We start from the raw sequence: 20697 nt of genomic DNA, 5'->3' as shown, positions 1-20697 counted from the left end.
ATGAAGGTGTGTCTCCTATTCTACATCCTCTGCCTGATGGCACCTCTTGGCTACTGTCAGCATCCAGGTCCTCCTGGTCCAAAAGGTGACAAAGGGGATCCTGGGCCACCTGGGAGGGTTGGACCACCTGGGATTGTGGGCCCACCTGGACGTCCAGGTGAGCGAGGTGGGTAACATTGATTTCATTATCTTTTCACCAACACTCCTGAATACTGACCTGACTCCCTTTATCTTTTGACTGAATTCTGGCATCTCCCTTTTGGAAAAGCCAAGGAGCTTTCACTAAGCACCACCCATAGCTTTATAATGTCACTCAGACCACATTTGGAGGCGATCTGGGTCGCACGTGACCACATTCTTTTGGCAGTGTGTCTCCTAGACAACGCGAAGAAGCTACTGGTTCGTTGTCAGGCAAATTACGTGTTTGGGCTATCTTAACCTGCCAATCCGCAATTTAGCAGCAGACATTTGTGAATGCACTTGTGTCTGTTTCAACCAAATATTAAACTAGTAACAGCGATATCACCAGACTTGTATGACTGTCAGAGTTCTTGCGTGAGGAGAAACTTAAAAACTTTGTGAAACGGATACGGCACATTCAAAATCATTAGTGCCTATTGTAAATTCTGCATTAAATAAAAAAAAAAAAAAAATTAGGATGTTTCTTTCCTTGTAAAAACTATCAGTTCATCACGGCATCGCTGCACCAGCCTGTCTGTTTTCATGTTTAAAGTGCACCCTGTCTGCTTCTGTGTCCAAAGTGCATTGTGCCTCCCAGCAGCTGTTTGAACTCACTGTTTCAACTGACTTCACTGTTTACACCAAATTTAATATATAACATAATAATATAATATAATATACTCTCAGGAAACATGTCTAAATTTACAAATACAGTAAACAGTAACTAATAAATGACACATATTGTGGATGAACTCCCTTAAAAAACAACACTCAATTTTGAGACGTGGGGAGAAAGTTTATAAACTTTTTGAAATGCTGTCTACAACAAATTAATTGTAACTATTTCGGCCTGCTGTTTGATTCGGCAAATGTTCAACATGAAGATATTTTTTTCTTTGTGTGTGTTCTTTGTGTATTCATTTGTTCCAGTGATGTAAGTATATACATGTAGAGCAGGGAAGTGAGATACAATCACAAGAGGTTATTTGAGACACATGCTGGGACGTACTTAAAGCTGCCCACTTGTGATCAGATCACTGAGGACGGATGGTGATACCAAAGGTGAACAGCTTCATAGAGAACTGGCCTAATGTATTTTGGTCTGTTTTACCTATAGGATTGTAATGCGATGTGTGGATTGGCATGTAAACCTAGTAAGGACTTTATTGCCTCATAGAGGACTGGACTAATGTATTTTGTTCTCACTTGTTAGACTTGTTTTAAATATCTAAATAATTTCATGCTCATTAAAGGATAAACCCTTTGACATATCCTGTGGTGCCACTGTCAAGCCAAACCTTTCTGTCCCACAAAAGACTTGAGAATTGGAAAGTCGTGTCTGTTTTTTATTTATCCGACATGTTATTTTCCACCAAGCATTTCATCTTCATTGAGCTGCTCATTGAGCCGATGCACTTTAAGTCATGTTTGAGGTCTCTTTACCTGCTATACAGGGCCACCTGGACCTGTAGGACCATATGGACCTCGTGGATTAACTGGACCTCCTGGATCACCTGGACCAACTACGCATGTTCTGTGTAGTCACGGTTATTATTTTTATATTAGAAAATATATGGATTCTTTACAGAATTGTTTTCATCAGTTTAGTAGTTGCTGGTTGTCATTTATTACAATACAGCAAGCAGAAGTACAACAACCTCTGCAAATTCTTTTGTTTTTATTTTCTTGCTCAAGGAAACTCTGTTTTTTAGGCAAGAGTGGACACACAGGAACATTTGTATACAGCATCTTAGCCCAAACCCAAAAATGAAAATTTAGTCATTATCTACTCACCCCCATGCCGTTGGAAAGTCAGGTGAAGTTTTGTGGTCCACACGACATTTCTGAAGCTTCACAGCAAAACATTATTGCTGCATTCTCCTTAAGTGAAGTCGATGGGGACTTTTAAAATGTAAAGAAAAACAACAACAACCAGTTGTGAAAACGTTAAGCATGTTTGCACTTGTTTTGGTGGTTATTTGACATTTGAAAACAAGTCCCCATCTCTTTCAGTTGTTTAGGAGAATGCTGCATTGCTGTTTTGCTGTTAAGCTCCAGAAATGTTTTGTGGACTACAAATCTTCATCCGACTTTCCATTGGCATGGAGGTGAGAAGTTAATGGCCTAATTTTCTCTTTTGGATAAACTTATCCTTAACTATGAGCCCATAGTTTGAAAATCTTACAAAAGTTCAACTCATTTTGTTTCTCCTCAGTTTGAGGTTAAAACTTGTGAAAGTCTCCTTATTCTGCACTGTTTGACATCATATATACACACACTTGTGACTCTAATGTGAAACCTTAGTAATGTAATCTGTTTAATCCAGATCTCTTTGGCGCGATTGGCCAGGAGCTTCAAACTTTAAAGGAAAGCACTGCAAAGTTGGAGCTTGGTAAGTATCTATCCAAGTGAGTTCATATGTATGGTGATGAATTACAACTCTTCAAAAGATAATGCTTGGTTAGATTCCTTGTTCTACATGTTGTGTGTTCCATTTGTGTAAGTTAGAGGTTTGAGAAAGACCCAATGAGCATAACAGTTTCAGTGAAATGCTGCCATACAGGACTCCATTCATCTTATTTAGATGAGGACAGAAAGTTGTAATTATATTTATGCCCTGTAGAATTATGTTACAGATGGGGAATCCAAGAACACACATACTTCAGCCTAGTCTGATGCCAAAGCATGTAATAGACCTGCTGATTCGCTAAACAGTAGTGTCTCACCTAGGTGTGAAAGGTACACGTGTATATGAAGGTGCGGTATCATCAGGGGGCGATATTGACTGTAGTGAGTGAATATCCAATGCCAAAAACCAGATCTGACACCTCCAATATAGGACCCCTTGTCATTGAGTAATGCTTTAAGCTCCAAAAAACCAATTGAGTGGACCTTGAGTTAAGATTCTTTTGTCACACAAAATCAAATTTTTAATTGTTTTCTTTTTTCAGCTATTAACTACGACTTTGTCCGAAGAGTTGGTCAGAAGTATTTTGTGTCCTACAAGGAGAGGGGTACTTTCTCCAGGGCCGTCGACTTCTGCTCCCAACAAGGCTTAGAGCTGGCTTTGCCCCAGAGCGAGGAGGAGAACAACATACTGACACAGTTCTTTGGGGATGTTCACAAGATGGCCTGGATCAACGTCAACAATAACAAAGCAGAGGGGAATTTTGAAACCGATATGAAAAACCGACCTCTGACCTTCACCAAATGGGGAGCTGGGCAGCCAGACAGATCCATTGGGGATACAGGCTGCACCACGCTGTCAGAAAATGGTGTTTGGCAACTGACACAAGAATGCTCCCTGAATGCTTACATCATTTGTCAGTTATAGAAAGTTATTAAAACCCTTGCAAGTCGTGTTTCAATGTAAAGTTTTTGTTCACTTCATCTAATAAAATGCTTGTCTTGCAAAAACTGCAGAAAAAAGGAATTTGTAACAGTATTGGCTGTATTGCTCAGTTAAACCAATGACTTTTTGCTATTTACACACATGAGACATTTCTGTTACTGACATCAAGTGTCACTTATAGAAAGGTCTCGTATACATTGCCTTTTCTGGTATTATCTTAGTTCTTTGTCTTTTTTTTTAGTCAGATAGTTATATCAGATAAAAAAATAATGTCTTCATTCTCCTTAAAAAAATGTAATCCCCATGCATTTTCTCATTGTGTTAACATTAAGCAAATTGAACATATTGACATTAAATGTATCCTTATTTTGTTGGGGATTACAAGGAACCAACCATTGGATGTTTTCCCAAAACCACTACTGTGGTGGAAGTAAGTCCCTATTAAGGATTGCAACATCAGCATGACATCATTACTGATGCAGAGATTTCCTGAGATCATATGTCACAATAAAGTGTACAGCATTGAAATGGTTTCATTTCATTCATTTAATATGTAAGATCTCACAGGAAGAGCAAAGCATCCTGAAACTGAACTGTGAAAACTGGAGTACCTCCATGTGACATGTGTCCTTCCTTTTTGTGCCTTTTTTGTAAACACAGCTTGTTTCCAGATGTTTTAATCTTTAAATAGTGGGTCAGCTAAGAAGATTTTTAATTAAGGTTGCAACTAGGTGGCACCAAACTGACCAATCTTTACCCATAAATATCGCCCTTGGCAACAAGACGACTACTAAATATACTAATCTAAGACATGAGAATGATCCAGAAAAAACACTGCTATTGTTATATATTTCATATACAATTATCATCAGAGACAGTATTTTACTATTTAGCTTTTTACTATTCCCTTTGTTAATGCAGCCCCCTGCACTTCAGCCTGAGAAAGCCTGTGTATTGACTGAGACAATGCAGAATTGTTTGAGGAATTGTTGATGAGGAAATGTTGTTGATCCCCAGGAGCAATAAAGCTGTCTCTTCTCCAGTTAATATGGTCAATGACCATTAACAGCAGATTGTGGCACTGCTTTGACATTCATTGGTTAAAAAGTGGAAGGCTTTGGGACTTTTTGTCTCTTTTCTGTTTCATATCCCATATTTAGAGTTTTCACCTGCTTTTCATTTCCTCTGTACTGGGTCTCTCATGTTTTTGACTTTGAACTGTTTCCTCGGCTATTTTTGTTTGGAAGCAGCAAAGAGGCAGCACATCCAGCCGTTACTCCTCGGTCATAAGTGAGTTTGTTTCTGTTTTCTGATGCTGTTTCGGGCTTGATTAACATCATTAATACCTCACTTAATGTAGAACTTAACGATGTGATTGCATAGAAAGTTCTGTTGAGTTTATTGGTTTGTTTTTGTTTGTCTTGTGCTTATTTTAAATAAATTATACTAAAACAATATTTCTGATGCAGCCTGTGTAGAAAACTCATTAAATATATTTCATGCAGTGTTGTCAAGAGTGCCAACAATTATACATAAGTAAAAGTAAATGTATTCTGTGAAAAGATGACTTTGGTAAGTAAAAGTCATGCATATGAATAGCACTTAGCAGAGCACGATATATCTAAAACTTAGTAAAAGTAGAGTATAAAGTAGCATCAAAGGAAAATATTCAAATTATGTACAAGTACCTCAAAATTGCACAAAAATAAAGCACATGAGTGAATATACCTGATTACATTCTGTAACTGATTTAACCTAAACTTTAGTTCTGCATTTAGACGATGAAGGTGTGTCTCCTATTCTACATCCTCTGCCTGATGGCACCTCTTGGCTACTGTCAGCATCCAGGTCCTCCTGGTCCAAAAGGTGACAAAGGGGATCCTGGGCCACCTGGGAGGGTTGGACCACCTGGGATTGAGGGCCAACCTGGACATCCAGGTTATCGAGGTGGGTAACATTGATTTCATTATCTTTTCACCAACACTCCTGAATACTGACCTGACTCCCTTTATCTTTTGACTGAATTCTGGCATCTCCCTTTTGGAAAAGCCAAGGACCTTTCACTAAGCACCACCCATAGCTTTATAATGTCACTCAGACCACATTTGGAGGCGATCTGGGTCGCACGTGACCACATTATTTTGGCAGTGTGTGTCCTAGACAACGCGAAGAAGCTACTGGTTCGTTGTCAGGCAAATTACGTGTTTGGGCTCTCTTAACCTGCCAATTAGCAATTTAGCAGCAGACATTTGTGAATGCACTTGTGTCTGTTTCAACCAAATATTAAACTAGTAACAGCAATATCACCAGACTTGTATGACTGTCAGAGTTCTTGCGTGAAGAGAAACTTAAAAACTTTGTGAAACGGATACGGCACATTCAAAATCATTGGTGCCTATTGTAAATTCTGCATTAAATAAAAAAAATAAAAATAAAATTAGGATGTTTCTTTTCTTGTAAAAAGTATCAGTTCATCACAACATCGCTGCACCAGCCTGTCTGTTTTCATGTTTAAAGTGCACCCTGTCTGCTTCTGTGTCCAAAGTGCATTGTGCCTCCCAGCAGCTGTTTGAACTCACTGTTTCAACTGACTTCACTGTTTACACCAAATTTAATATATAACATAATAATATAATATAATATACTCTCAGGAAACATGTCTAAATTTACAAATACAGTAAACAGTAACTAATAAATGACACATATTGTGGATGAACTCCCTTAAAAAACACTCAATTTTGAGACGTGGGGAGAAAGTTTATAAACTTTTTGAAATGCTGTCTACAACAAATTAATTGTTACTATTTCGGCCTGCTGTTTGATTCGGCAAATGTTCAACATGAAGATATTTATTTCTTTGTGTGTGTTCTTTGTGTATTCATTTGTTCCATTGATGTAAGTATATACATGTAGAGCAGGGAAGTGAGATACAATCACAAGAGGTTATTTGAGACACATGCTGGGACGTACTTAAAGCTGCCCACTTGTGATCAGATCACTGAGGACGGATGGTGATACCAAAGGTGAACAGCTTCATAGAGAACTGGCCTAATGTATTTTGGTCTGTTTTACCTATAGGATTGTAATGCGATGTGTGGATTGGCATGTAAACCTAGTAAGGACTTTATTGCCTCATAGAGGACTGGACTAATGTATTTTGGTGTCACTTGTTAGACTTGTTTTAAATATCTAAATAATTTCATGCTCATTAAAGGATAAACCCTTTGACATATCCTGTGGTGCCACTGTCAAGCCAAACCTTTCTGTCCCACAAAAGACTTGAGAATTGGAAAGTTGTGTCTGTTTTTTATTTATCCGACATGTTATTTTCCACCAAGCATTTCATCTTCATTGAGCTGCTCATTGAGCCGATGCACTTTAAGTCATGTTTGAGGTCTCTTTACCTGCTATACAGGGCCACCTGGACCTGTAGGACGACATGGATATCATGGATCCTCTGGAATTCCTGGATTAACTGGACCTCCTGGACCAACTGCGCATGTTCTGTGTAGTCAAGGTTATTAATTTTTTATTAGAAAATATATGGATTCTTTACAGAATTGTTTTCATCAGTTTAGTAGTTGCTGGTTGTCATTTATTACAATACAGCAAGCAGAAGTACAACAACCTCTGCAAATTCTTTTGTTTTTATTTTCTTGCTCAAGGAAACTCTGTTTTTTAGGCAAGAGTAGACACACAGGAACATTTGTATACAGCATCTTAGCCCAAACCCAAAAATGAAAATTTAGTCATTATCTACTCACCCCCATGCCGTTGGAAAGTCAGGTGAAGTTTTGTGGTCCACACGACATTTCTGAAGCTTCACAGCAAAACATTATTGCTGCATTCTCCTTAAGTGAAGTCGATGGGGACTTTTAAAATGTAAAAAAAAACAACAACAGCCAGTTGTGAAAACGTTAAACGTGTAAATACTTGTTTTGGTGGTTATTTGACATTTGAAAACAAGTCCCCATCTCTTTCAGTTGTTTAGGAGAATGCTGCATTGCTGTTTTGCTGTTAAGCTCCAGAAATGTTTTGTGAACTACAAATCTTCACCCGACTTTCCATTGGCATGGAGGTGAGAAGTTAATGGCCTAATTTTCTCTTTTGGATAAACTTATCCTTAACTATGAGCCCATAGTTTGAAAATCTTACAAAAGTTCAACTCATTTTGTTTCTCCTCAGTTTGAGGTTAAAACTTGTGAAAGTCTCCTTATTCTGCACTGTTTGACATCATCATATATGCACACACTTGTAACTCTAATGTGAAACCTTAGTAATGTAATCTGTTTAATCCAGGTCTCTTTGGCGCGATTGGCCAGGAGCTTCAAACTTTAAAGGAAAGCACTGCAAAGTTTGAGCTTGGTAAGTATCTATCCAAGTGAGTTCATATGTATGGTGATGAATTACAACTCTTCAAAAGATAATGCTTGGTTAGATTCCTTGTTCTACATGTTTTGTGTTCCATGTGTGTAAGTTGCAGGTTTGAGAAAGTCACAATGAGCATAACAGTTTCAGTGAAATGCTGCCATGCAGGACTCCATTCATCTTATTTAGATGAGGACAGAAAGTTGTAATTATATTTATGCGCTGTAGTATTATGTTACAGATGGGGAATCCAAGAACACACATACTTCAGCCTAGTCTGATGCCAAAGCATGTAATAGACCTGCTGATTTGCTAAACAGTAGTGTCTCACCTAGGTGTGAAAGGTACACGTGTATATGAAGATGCGGTATCATCAGGGGGCGATATTGACCGTAGTGAGTGAATATCCAATGCCAAAAACCAGATCTGACGCCTCCAATATAGGACCCCTTGTCATCGAGTAATGCTTTAAGCTCCAAAAAAACCAAGTGAGTGGACCTTGAGTTAAGATTATTTTGTCACACAAAATCGAACATTGAATTGTTTTCTTTTTTCAGCTATTAACTACGACTTTGTCCAAAGAGTTGGTCAGAAGTATTTCGTGTCCTACAAGGAGAGGGGTACTTTCTCCAGGGCCGTCGACTTCTGCTCCCAACAAGGCTTAGAGCTGGCTTTGCCCCAGAGCGAGGAGGAGAACAACATACTGACACAGTTCTTTGGGGATGTTCACAAGATGGCCTGGATCAACGTCAACAATAACAAAGCAGAGGGGAATTTTGAAACCGATATGAAAAACCGACCTCTGACCTTCACCAAATGGGGAGCTGGGCAGCCAGACAGATCCATTGGGGATACAGGCTGCACCACGCTGTCAGAAAATGGTGTTTGGCAACTGACACAAGAATGCTCCCTGAATGCTTACATCATTTGTCAGTTATAGAAAGTTATTAAAACCCTTGGAAGTTGTGTTTCAATGTAAAGGTTTTGTTCACTTCATCTAATAAAATGCTTGTCTTGCAAAAACTGCAGAAAAAAGCCCTTATAGACCTGGAATTTGTAACAGTATTGGCTGTATTGCTCAGTTAAACCAATGACTTTTTGCTATTTACACACATATGAGACATTTCTGTAACTGACATCATATGTCACTTATTGAAAGGTCTCATATCCATTGCCTTTTCTGGTATTATCTTAGTTATTTGTCTGTTTTTTATTTAGATAGTGATATCAGATTAAAAAAAAAAATGTCTTCATTCTTGATGTAATCCCCATGCATTTTGTCATTGTGCTAACATTAAGCAAATTGAAAATATTGACATTAACATTATTGACATTATTGTTGGGGATTACAAGGAACCAACCATTGGATGTTTTCCCAAAACCACCACATTATTACTGATGCAGAGATTTTCTGAGACCATACGTCACAATAAAGTGTACAGCATTGAAATGGTTTCATTTCATTCATTTAACATGTAAGATCTCACAGGAAGAGCAAAGCATCCTGAAACTGAACTGTGAAAACTTGAACATCATCCACAGTGGCCTGAAATCAATTATTCTCTCTACCCAGGACTGTAGATTCATAAGCACATCTTGAAGATGGAGGTTTTTAATGTCATGTGTCATGTATGTAGTCCCAGTGAGCGAGGCACTAAAACCCTCTTTTCTCAGGTTGCAATAATAATCAGCTGCAGTCCTGGACTGTGACTGTATTATTTATTTTCAAGTGGTGAATAATAGGGTACTCTACACATTTTGGCCTGGACAAATGAAATAAAAAAATGTGTTTGAAACAATCTATTCTCTAAATTCATGGATACATCAGCTATGGCTTCTATGAAAATAGTCATATCACAGATGCTAAACTGGCATGGTTCAGCAAAAATGTCTTAAAACAATAAATAAATAAATTTCATCTGTTTGAATAGAAATGCATGCAGAAGTAATCTGTTGTCACTACAGCCAGATGGAAGCGCTGGTTCTATTTTTCTGTGTCATGTCCTGTAAAAAGATGTTTCACCTGCTTTTCATTTCCTCTGGATTTCTCACATAATCAGACTTTTTTCTTTGCCACTTTTGTTTGAAAGCAGCAAAGAAGCAGCACATCCAGATCACTTCTCTTCTATACGGTGAGTTTCTTTCTGTTCATCAGAACTACTAGATCAATGTCAGTGACACACTCTAAGTATCTTTACTCTGTACCTGCATAGAAAACTTTAAGTGTTACCACAAGGTGGAAACTACTGGAAACATATAATGAGTGGAAACTATTTTTACTGTCTAAATTGTGAAATTAACAACTTTGATTTTTGTTTGCTACACTTTGTATTAATTAAGTTGTACAATATGATAAAACCATTTCAGATTGAGCTGGTAAACAGGAACATTATCAACTTTATTTAATATAGGTTTCAGTTCTGCATTGAGAAGATGAGGTTGTGTCTCCGATTCTGCTTCATCTGCCTGATGGCTCCAATTGGCTACAGTCAGCTTCAAGGTCCTTCTGGTCCCAAAGGAGACAAAGGGGATCCTGGGCCAGCTGGGCCAGATGGGCCACCTGGTGCTTCTGGACCACCGGGTTTTCCGGGTGCGAGAGGTTTAGTAGGTTGGTGTCACTTTTTTACACCTCCTCAAGTATGGCTACAGATACAAAAAAATTCACTTGTTGAGCAAATACAGATTTAGATAATGTACTTGCTCATCCCTGGTCGTAAGAGGGAAATGAGACAGCAAAGGTCGAAAGTGACTCTGCTGTTATAACTTCAGTTGGGAAATTCTTTCCTCCACTGGTGAGTCTTCAGAGCGATGGAAGAGAAGTGCAATGGCGTAGCAGCAGTGAAGGGTTTATCGCATGCTACCCTTCACATGTCACCCAGCGAAGACTCATGTTGGCTGAGCTGACTCAAGACCATCTTAACATCAGACGTGCAACTTTGCACACAGCATATCTGAAAATAGAAAGAAAGCAACACATCCTCATTCCCAAACGACTGAATAGGTTGATTGTCAGTTACTCCCAAAACCACATAAAGGTTGAAGCGTCCCAGCGACAGGTGTACCGGACCTTCGTCATATCTTTGCAGTTTGGGTTTTAGGCAATAAAGCTAGTTTGGGAAAACATTGTGGTTTGGATTAAAATAACATTATTTTTGTAACTTTACTAACAAAGGAATTTAAGTTATGTACGTAACTAAACATCACTTAAGTTCCCTACCCTAGTATGTTAAGTATGTTCAAATAAAAATAACTTACTGTTGCCTTTGGTTTCAAACTGGACATGAACAGCAGTCTCCTGGGTAAACGTCCTGTGCTTGTGTATCACAACCATCCACCTTATTCACCTCCTTATACCAACTTTGTTGCTCTTTATATTACTTTACCTGACTTTCTACTTTGCTGCCTGTAATAATTACCACACCCACTTGAGGCCACCACTTAACAACAAACATCATAATGGGTCACGGTAAGCTGTATTCCCAGTTGATCAACAGCATATAGTCTTTTTTTTTTTTATGAGGATGGACTGAAGAAGGATTCCATGTCAAGCAAAATTGTTCTGCCTAAAGATGAACCTTTTTTATTTGTGTAACAGTTCAACTTTTTATGAAGGGCCACATATAGGCTAATACATGCATACATTACCATGTACCTGAGTGAGCCCTTTAATGCGTTTTAGAAGATGGCTAAAATGTATTTTGGTCGATGTATCATCTACCATCAGGCAAAAAAAATTAAGGAGGCTGACATTTAAATTTTTGGATACTTCATGCTCACCATAGGAGAAGCCCTGTTGACTTGTAACAACATGACTTTTCCTTTACTGCCATCTTTACGCCAAGCTTTAAAATTTTAGATTAATGAATTTGATTTTTAAGGTAGTCTCTGTGATTTTCATTCATTCAACCCTCTTGTTCATATTTTTTTAGTGTGGTATTTTCAGTCTTTCTTTTTACCTGCTCTATAGGGATCAATGGACCACCTGGACTACCTGGACTACCTGGACCACCTGGACCACCTGGACCACCTGGACCAGTCATTATGTGTGGCCGAGGTAAATATTTTTATATATATATATACATATAGAATATACAATATAGACTTCACAGCATTATTTTAATCGGTTAAGTAAATGCCACATATCTGTTTTTTTTTAATTGTAGAAAGTTGTTCCTCCTGTGCGAGGACAGCTGACACACATATCAAGTTGTGTACACAAAAGATGAAGACCTGCACATTTCTTCCAGCTCTGCCAAAATACAATCTTCGTAATGCTTTTTATGTTTCCCCTTTCTTTAAGGTTGTTAAATATCTCCTTGCACTGCACTGTTTGACAGTATCATATATATTGCATATCCACCTAATCTAGCTCTTCTCTCAAGATTTATGATGATGAGTAATAGATTGAAACCCAGGACTTGATTGGAAATATACTAGATGACGTTTGCATGTGCCCGAATTTGGTCCGACATATTTGGTATGTAAAAAATCCAAACTAGAATATGAAATAAGTGGTTTGACCTGAGACTAAGTCATCAATAAGTACCCCTAAGTAAGTGAAGTAATCAGTTAATGAACTAATCAATTTAGCACTGAACAGCTCAAATTATAAAAAAGGTAAATTAATATCTTCTTTGTGAAACATCCTGAACAAAAAGTAAATGTTCATGATGGCAGAGTATAACGCAAACCAGTGCAATGTCTCCTGCATTAAATACTAAGAGTATGTTATCATGAAGGAAATGGAAAGCCTTTAATTTGTAGGGATAGCCCATTTGTGAGCTCCTGTTTATTGCAGCCTTGGTAACTGAATTTGCTCTCTTTATCCAGATCCCTTCAGTGCTGCTCGTCAGGATGTTGAAACCTCTCAGAAGAGCATTGTTAAGTTGCAACTCGGTAAGTATCCTATTCAAGATGGAGTGCTAAACAAACTGAGTGCACGTGGGTGGTGATATATTACAACTCTCCGAGAGATAGTGCTTTGTTTGACAATACATTTTTTTTTAATGTATTTTAACTTTATCTTTACCTGTGTACTTTTAAAGTATATGTATCCCATATGCATCTATATGAATAGGATGTTTGTGGTGGAATTAGCTAAATATTTTCAGTGAAATGCTGTACTGGCTCAATTATCATCTGTATGAGGACAAAACCTTTTTGATGTGTGCATTACATATGAATCATTCTGTTTGGAATAGCCAATCTACGAACATGTAAAGAATAGAAAATATTCTAGTTTTAACAGTTTTTCTTGAACATCGGATCTGGAACTTTATTGCATGAGACGTAGCATTAATATGCGGACACCGACTGGTATCTTACCTCATATACAGGAAAATGTATATCATTCATCAATGCCGAGACGATAAAGTTTATGGTTTATGGAAAACAAATGTGTTCACTTGCTCTTTTTCTTTTTTATTACTAATTTGCTGCATGTTGTTTCCTTTTTTCAGCTATAAACTATCATTTTGTCAGAAGAGTTGGTCAGAAATACTTTTTGTCCAACAAGAAGAGAGACTCCTTCTCCAGAGCTGTCGACTACTGCTCCCAACAAGGCTTAGAGCTGGCTTTGCCCCAGAACGAAGAGGAGAACATCATACTGACTCAGGTCTTTGGTGAAGTTCACAAGATGGCCTGGATAAATGTCAACAATAACAAAGCAGAGGGGAATTTTGAGACCGATATGAAAAACCGGCCTCTGACCTTCACCAAATGGGGAGCAGGGCAGCCAGACAGATCTATTGGGGATACAGGCTGCACCATGCTGTCAGAAAGCGGAGTCTGGCAACTGACACAAGAATGCTCCCTGAATGCTTACATCATTTGTCAGAATTAGAAAGGTCTTATATCCCCTTCAAGTCTTTCTTCAATTAAAAGTTGTACATGTGTCCTGTGTTTGTCTAATCTTGGGAGACAGTACTGTATAAATGTAGGTGGGTAGAAAGACAGGGACTTCAACAGTTATCATTATTATTCAAGTATAATTGTATTAGCAGCATGGCTTCATTATTATTGTTGCACAGAGATTTCTATATGAAAAAGAATTTAAGTAAACCATAAATTAAATACTGAATCTTCAAGCATAAAGCAGCTAAATAAAGTATACAGCAACAAAGTACTTTAATTCCTTCATTTATTTCTACTGACACTTGAGCTGGTTTGGCTGCAGAGCCAAAAGGGACAGGAATCAATTGCTGATTCAAAATTGCTTGATTTAATAAATAGTAGTGCTGGTGTGCAGAACGATATGGAAATATCGGTAATTACAATCCCTAACATTTTTATTCTAGGAGTGTACGAACTATGCTACCACGAGGATTTAGTCTAAATAATACCCAGGTGTCATTTCATATAAAATATACATCTTAACATGCGGCAATACATTTTAAAAAGAAATCACTACACTCTGCAATTGTTTATAATAATAAAGAGCAAGGTTTTTTTTGACTCAGATGATCTTCATGGCTAAGTCAGATCCCAAGTGAGCCTTTGCATGTGTTGTTTACTCTGAACCAAACCCCTCATACACAAGTTCTACCTAAAATCTCAGTCATTTTTCTTCTGAACAAGTGGAGAAGCAACACACCGCAGACCACTAAAGGTTTATACAGTGATTTGTTTTTGTTCTGCTATTAAGACATTTTATTTCACTTATAACTTGAGAAAAGAAAATAATTATCAAATTTAGCTGCACCTCCCTATACTAGTGCTGTTTATATAATTGTTTTGATTATCTGCAAATTCACTATCTGTAAATACTTGCATTGGAAATTTCATTAACAAGGTGGGGAACTACTGGAGATGTGAAGTGAAAGTAAGAAAGCTATATTTCATATATATATATATATATATATATATATATATATATATATATATATATATATATATATATATATATTCCAGCTCTGCACTCAGAAGATGAGGATATTTCTGTTTTTCTGCATCCTCTGCCTGATGGCTTCTACTGGCTACAGTAACGCCCAGGTAAGTCTTTGATTGCTGTATTTTTTGATTGATTGTACAATATTCTACTATACATTTCATACAGTAATTTGTTGTGCACACAGTAACATACTGTGAATTTCACTGTTTATTGAGCTAGATGCATTGTCAGGTCCTCCTGGTCCTAAAGGTGAAAGGGGAGATCCTGGGTTCCCTGGGCCATGTGGGCACACCAGGGTAGAGCTGGTCTTAGAGGTGGGTAATGTCAACTTTGCCACTACAGTATTCTAAAGAATGTTATTTTTACTAAACTTAAAAAATAACTATAATTGCCTCCGCAGCATGGCATTATTACTCTTGCTCGGACATATTCCTCGATGAAAAAGAATTTACACATTTAATATTACTTTTTTGTAGAGACACCAATACAATGCCGTTTTAAGTACCCATATGACGGTAACTGACAGAAGGAAGCAGTACAATAATCTGGGCAAGAGAGAGAAAAAGAGTGTCAAGAAGAGAATTTTGTATGTGGCACTCCTTTGGTTGCTGACATAGATTAACCAAACATCAAATTAAATGAGGGTGGGCACAAAATGGCATCAGATGCAGAATCAGGAAGTAGTTGGACAATCTCAAGTAGGCCTCTACCTTTTGCACTAAATGCTCTACTTAAAGTTTTCCAATAACATGGCCATGAGGAGCTGCAGGCCACAATGTGGCTCACCAACTCTCTCCACATCTTAATAAATATCCCCCGGAATCAACCTCAGACCTACAATCAATGCCTCTTGATCCAGGACAAGCGATTAAGGGCAGTACAGCTCATCAGTTTGCAATACCCAGTGTTGCTGCCTACATGCACTCTGAGCATGGCAATGAGGAGGGAAAAAAAATCTGCGATAAAGATCACCATCATTGATGCTGATGATACTGTCTGCCATATTCACACTTCTGTTAGTGGCCAGCAGAGGGGGTTGTTGTTCCATATTTAAACATTTGAGTGGTTCAAACTATATTGTACCAATGCTCATTTTAGACTTCAGATGATTCAGTTACTTGTCCATAATGTGTTTTTCAAATGTTTTATTTCTTTTAATTAAAGAATAATTGATCTGCCACACCTTTGAGATTTATCCTGTTATGTCCTTTGGATTTTAAATCCCAAATGTAACATAAAACTTCCCTAAAGTCCTTACCATCCTGGATTTTCATGTTAACGTGAATGTCTTCTCTGTGTTAGAATGGAATAATCCAGTCAGAAGACCAGGTTTGTGTCCACATCTTGCCCACTCAGTCCCCACTGTGCTGGCATGAAAATCTGCAAGAATATGAGTAATTCTTTTTGTCCCCTTTCACGAGGCACTAAACCCTATTTACTGCAGTGGGGATACTCAGTGGCCACCAACAGCAAACTGTGGTTCCACTTGGAAACTCCAGTGTGAGTAACTGAATGAATTTGAAGCATGTAAAAATATAATGCTGAGCAAATCCTGCCCTGCAGAGAGAAAGACTTGAGATATTTTATTTTCTGCAACTTAACCCTCTAAATTAAATATTTTTCATCTACATTTCTGTTATTTATAACCACATAGATTCTGCCAAGTGCTCATTAATGATTATTTTCATTTGTAATTCATCTTTTTATTATTAATCCTTAAAGGTCATATTGTAACATCTTTTCATCCTTAAAGACAGTATTATTATTGTAAATCAGTAATTTAAAATGTTTCTTATTGCAAAAAATGATTGTTTTGTCTACGTCTGTGTCAGAAATCTGATGGTTGGTTCCAGCTTCTACCAAGGTTTGTCAACCAATAACGCTGTTGGTATCACGTGGTATTTGTGTTTCATCAGTGATCAACAGTCTTGGTCGCTGCAACAATGGCTGAGTTCTACTGTGCTACCCTAAGGTTAGCTAGCTAGCGTTAGCAGCTTTAATTTTAGCTAGCGTTAGCAGTATTTACATTTGCTAGCGTTGCGACATTTGCCATCTGCCCAAACTGGCAACCTCTTGAGGGGGCAGATGATTTGAAAACCAGCGGTGTTGTCATGTGAATGCGATGAAAGAGGAGAGATGGAATGCCATATTTAGTGGATAAATGTTATCAATGACACCTTTTAGGTCATTTTGTCAATAAAATGTCAGAAAATAGAACAAAAAAAAAAGCCTCTTATTATTGTTTCCCAGAGCCCAATGTGTCTACTACTAACCCTACTGACTGGATCGCCACTCAGTCTGCATTTTCCAGGGAGATTTCGTCCCTGGTGGCAAACAAAATAGCATCGTGAAACCAAGGTTTATAGGGCACCAATCTAAACACTGATGTTGTCATTATTCTGTAGCCATTACATTGTGCAGTCAACATTAACGTCATAACAATAATTTCAAGAAATTAACTTCAGTTTAAACAAAAACTATTCAGGCTGGGTGATCTTAGCTAGAACTTTTAGGTCTTGTAACTGCGGACATCAAAACCTATGACCTTTTTGCACCCCCTCCCTAAGAAGCCACATCACAAACTCGTCCCTCAAGGCCTCTGGCAGACAGCACTTGTTGAACTCCTCCTCAGTACCTTCAAGGTTTTTGAACAGCACAACCCCGTCTCGACTGTCCTCTGCTACCATCGGCCAACTCAACCACCTACCGCTACGAACTCTGAAAGCTGAGGTGATGGGTACTTTGGTGGAAGAGACTGCACCGTCCTATGCATCTGTTTGCTGTCTCTTTCTCGTCTTCTCTCTCATACAGCTTTCTGTCTCTCTGTATCTCTATTTCAGTCTCTCGGGCTTGACCACATAATGACAGACCTGCTGTATATGAAAGGACCCTGCCCATGCGTCCTCTCCCTGTCACCTCCCTCTTCATTGGCCTTTATAAGCCTCTCGCACAGGGGGGGCACTACTTTCCAAAGGAGAGGGATCGTGCACAGGCATTTGAAGGCTAGCTAGTTCTCCTGTCTAAATTTTAACCATGGACAACCATTCATACAACTTCCCCTCAGACTGCACCCCGCTTACCAACTGTAAGTCTGCCCGTAAGCCGGCTGGATCCACTGTGGTGAACATGGGCAACGCTGGCAAGAATCCTCCCCGGGACTATCTCGTCTGGTCGCTGTGCAACACCTTGTACGTTAACTTCTGCTGCCTGGGATTCATGGCTCTCATCTACTCCATCAAGGTGAGATCATGTGCTCTCTTTCTTTTTGAGTTTTTCATGAAGCATTTAACACCCAAGAAATTAACTAAGGTGTCAAAAGTAAGAAGATTTGTTTGTTCGAAGACGGTTTTATGTTTCAGCTAAGATAACCAGGCAATGACTGAAGCATTCCGTTCAGTCCAATAACACAAGGGCCAAGCCATTGTTCACTGCCATCTGAAAATGGTTTTGTTTGACATTGGTATATGAACTTCTTTTAAAAGTCTTTCTAAATCGGTTTGTTCTAAATCAGAAATGTTTTAAGGGATTATTATTTTTGAACACACCAAAGGTAGAAACACTGGAGTGTACTTGGTGAGAAAAGAGGAGTGATAGATTTTAAAAGTGGCAGTCTGGTGCAACATAGTCTGCAGCAATAATACCTCTCTGATGATTCAAAGCCTTACATAATGCAGAAATAGACAAAAGGTGGGCCGAGCTGGCAAAGAAAGCTTTAAAACAATGGGCATGTTGTGACATATGCCACACTGGGAATTGAGGAATATAATATAACTTTTATAAAAGGACAAGAATGACTTAGTCATTACTTCTCTGCCAAGGTAAATGAGAATTTGGCATTGTGTGCCAGACTTGCACAACAGGTAGAGTGATGCAAGGGTGAGGAAAATCTTAACTTTGTCCTAAAACGGCTAAAATCTATATAATCACACAGTGTATGGACTTATTATTGCCCCTGGTCAGATGGCACATGCATAAGAAAGTCGGTGTGCCCTGTACCACAGGAATGGAGCTGTGGAGAAACAGGAATGTAAACCAAAACAAAAGCTTTTCTCGTTAAAAGACGATTCAAAGATCTCTGAAACTTAGATGTGCAAAGCGAGACCGGAACCAACTGTGTATCCACCTGAACAAAAAGATTTCTGAAAAACTGACCACGAAAGGGTGTGCACACCCTTTATTTAAGTCTTTTTTTAAAAATCTTTCATATGTCTGCATAGGGCGCAGCTCTGAATCACAGGCCCAGAACTGGCTCAGCACTCAAATTAGAGACAGTGACTGGCTGCTCGTCTGAGGAGTTAAAAATGGCGTAATTGGCATCCTCCTAATGGGCAAGTACTCATGGGAAATTAGAGAGTGCTGGGGAAAGACTCAGGCTGGTCTGTTCCAAAAAGCAGTTCAAGGATTTCATATCACTCCGCCCTTGCAGAAACTTGAATCTGCGCTCTGTGTGGAAAAACTGGGAATAATTAGACAAGCAGCCATGATCTGGTTGTAAACAAAAACACGCCTGAACATTATGATATGCCTTTGTTGTCCTTCTCCTCTCACTATTTACAGTATACATCGGCGTAGACATCAGTCAAGCATTTCGATTCTTTATGTACATGAATCAACTAAAGACAAAACTTTTATGTCTTGAAACAGTCTTGAAACCATGTGCTAAAATGAGAGTGTGTTTGTATGTGTCTGTGTAGGCCAGGGACCAGAAGACTCAGGGAAACCTGCAGCTGGCCCAGGAGTGTTCAGACAAGGCCAAGTGGTACAACATCCTGGCAGCCGGCTGGAACCTCCTCATCCCACTTCTGGCTGTCGTCCTGCTCGTCCTCCTGCTCATCCACCTCGGCACGTCCCAGGGCTCCTTCGACTTCTTCGGAGAGGACGGCTTCCAAAACTTCATGAAACTGTTCAGCTGGTAGATGGATGAGAAGGGAGAGAAATAAAGTAAAATATCAGTCTCAAAGTCAACCCAGCAGATAAGGACTGACATAATGGCTCCAAAGAATTTTAGCCAGTCGAAGGCGAGGGATAAAGATCTAAGTCTTCTTTTGTATGGAAATCAGGTCCTTAAATCATCTCTAAACTAAAATAATCCTATTTGACAAGAAAGAAAAGTAAACCTTGGTTTGTGTGTTGTATGAGTGTCCTCTTTGGGATGCACTGGTATCAGATATTCGGCCATTAAAAGTCTAAAACAAGGAATTCAAACAATATACACACAAAGATTAATAAATAAAGCATGTTACTTTTGGACCAGTGACCTGTAACTAATGATCGAAGTTTATGTTGTTCAGTAAAAGCAAATATGAGTACATGCTATCAGTGCATCTATAATTTTAATGTCAGTATTAGCGGGACTTCCTGCCAGTCTCCCAGACACGGTCAGTAGAGATGTGAAGTTGATCAAAGACTGAACAGCCTAAAGTAGAAAAGAAGGGAACAAGACAGACTAGGAGCTGAATCCAGGTTTGAGCGATTGAGCAAGCAGCTACTCTGGGTCATTCGTTATTTATTGTATTTATGTGGGATGGAAATTATAATGAAATATAACTGAAATATCTCTAGTCAGGATAGAAAGAGGAGCAAGAGCAGAGAGAACAGAGGACTGTGGAGCCAAAGTCTGTATATCGCAATGATGAGAAGCCACTTGACAAAGGACAATCAACGTTCACCTCCCATTGATAGTCACTTATTTTTCTTCTTGCAGCAGGTTTTTTTTTTTTACATTATGACATGCATCTATTTTTTTGCCTTATTAAGTATTTTGCTGTGTTTTTTATTTTACATCATATTATTGCTGTCATTTTATGAGTGAGCTGAATAAACTAGATACCTAACTCTTTATTAAACTGAAGAACAAATCAGCCTTTATTTTCTCCTAATGGTTTTAATTTGGGCTGCACGATATGTG

The 20697-nt window shown here is 38.5% G+C and overlaps 3 protein-coding genes across 3 annotated transcripts; all 3 read left to right on the top strand.

Moving 5' to 3' along the window:
* On the top strand, positions 1 to 3514 carry LOC141000955 (pulmonary surfactant-associated protein D-like). Its single transcript, XM_073471844.1, has 4 exons — positions 1 to 166; positions 1635 to 1727; positions 2507 to 2572; positions 3132 to 3514. Exons 1-4 carry the CDS (start codon positions 1 to 3, stop codon positions 3512 to 3514), a joined length of 708 nt encoding a protein of 235 aa, XP_073327945.1.
* Positions 3515 to 10333: 6819 nt separating this feature from the next.
* LOC141000954 (pulmonary surfactant-associated protein D-like) lies at positions 10334 to 13742 on the top strand. The gene is made up of 4 exons (XM_073471843.1): positions 10334 to 10490; positions 11868 to 11954; positions 12731 to 12796; positions 13360 to 13742. The coding sequence occupies exons 1-4, from the start codon at positions 10334 to 10336 to the stop codon at positions 13740 to 13742; spliced, it is 693 nt and encodes a 230-aa protein (XP_073327944.1).
* A 4080-nt stretch (positions 13743 to 17822) lies between these two features.
* LOC141000587 (interferon-induced transmembrane protein 5-like) lies at positions 17823 to 19705 on the top strand. The gene is made up of 2 exons (XM_073471325.1): positions 17823 to 18029; positions 19484 to 19705. Exons 1-2 carry the CDS (start codon positions 17823 to 17825, stop codon positions 19703 to 19705), a joined length of 429 nt encoding a protein of 142 aa, XP_073327426.1.
* The last annotated feature ends 992 nt before the right edge of the window (positions 19706 to 20697 follow it).

This window comes from Pagrus major, chromosome 8 (assembly GCF_040436345.1).
Source record: "Pagrus major chromosome 8, Pma_NU_1.0".
In the NCBI taxonomy this organism is placed as follows: Eukaryota; Metazoa; Chordata; class Actinopteri; order Spariformes; family Sparidae; genus Pagrus; species Pagrus major.
The sequence above is the reverse complement of the archived record's forward strand: the minus strand, read 5'-3'. Positions and strand labels throughout refer to the sequence as shown.

Excerpts from the sequence above, each read along its gene's own strand:
- LOC141000955 (XM_073471844.1), top strand. The coding sequence starts at position 1 with ATGAAGGTGTGTCTCCTATTCTACATCCTCTGCCTGATGGCACCTCTT. Across the intron at positions 1,728-2,506 it reads GCATGTTCTGTGTAGTCACG|ATCTCTTTGGCGCGATTGGC; the intron begins GTTATTATTTTT and ends TGTTTAATCCAG. Across the intron at positions 2,573-3,131 it reads CACTGCAAAGTTGGAGCTTG|CTATTAACTACGACTTTGTC; the intron begins GTAAGTATCTAT and ends TTCTTTTTTCAG.
- LOC141000954 (XM_073471843.1), top strand. The coding sequence starts at position 10,334 with ATGAGGTTGTGTCTCCGATTCTGCTTCATCTGCCTGATGGCTCCAATT. Across the intron at positions 10,491-11,867 it reads TGGACCACCGGGTTTTCCGG|GGATCAATGGACCACCTGGA; the intron begins GTGCGAGAGGTT and ends CCTGCTCTATAG. Across the intron at positions 12,797-13,359 it reads CATTGTTAAGTTGCAACTCG|CTATAAACTATCATTTTGTC; the intron begins GTAAGTATCCTA and ends TCCTTTTTTCAG.
- LOC141000587 (XM_073471325.1), top strand. The coding sequence starts at position 17,823 with ATGGACAACCATTCATACAACTTCCCCTCAGACTGCACCCCGCTTACC. Across the intron at positions 18,030-19,483 it reads CTCTCATCTACTCCATCAAG|GCCAGGGACCAGAAGACTCA; the intron begins GTGAGATCATGT and ends GTGTCTGTGTAG.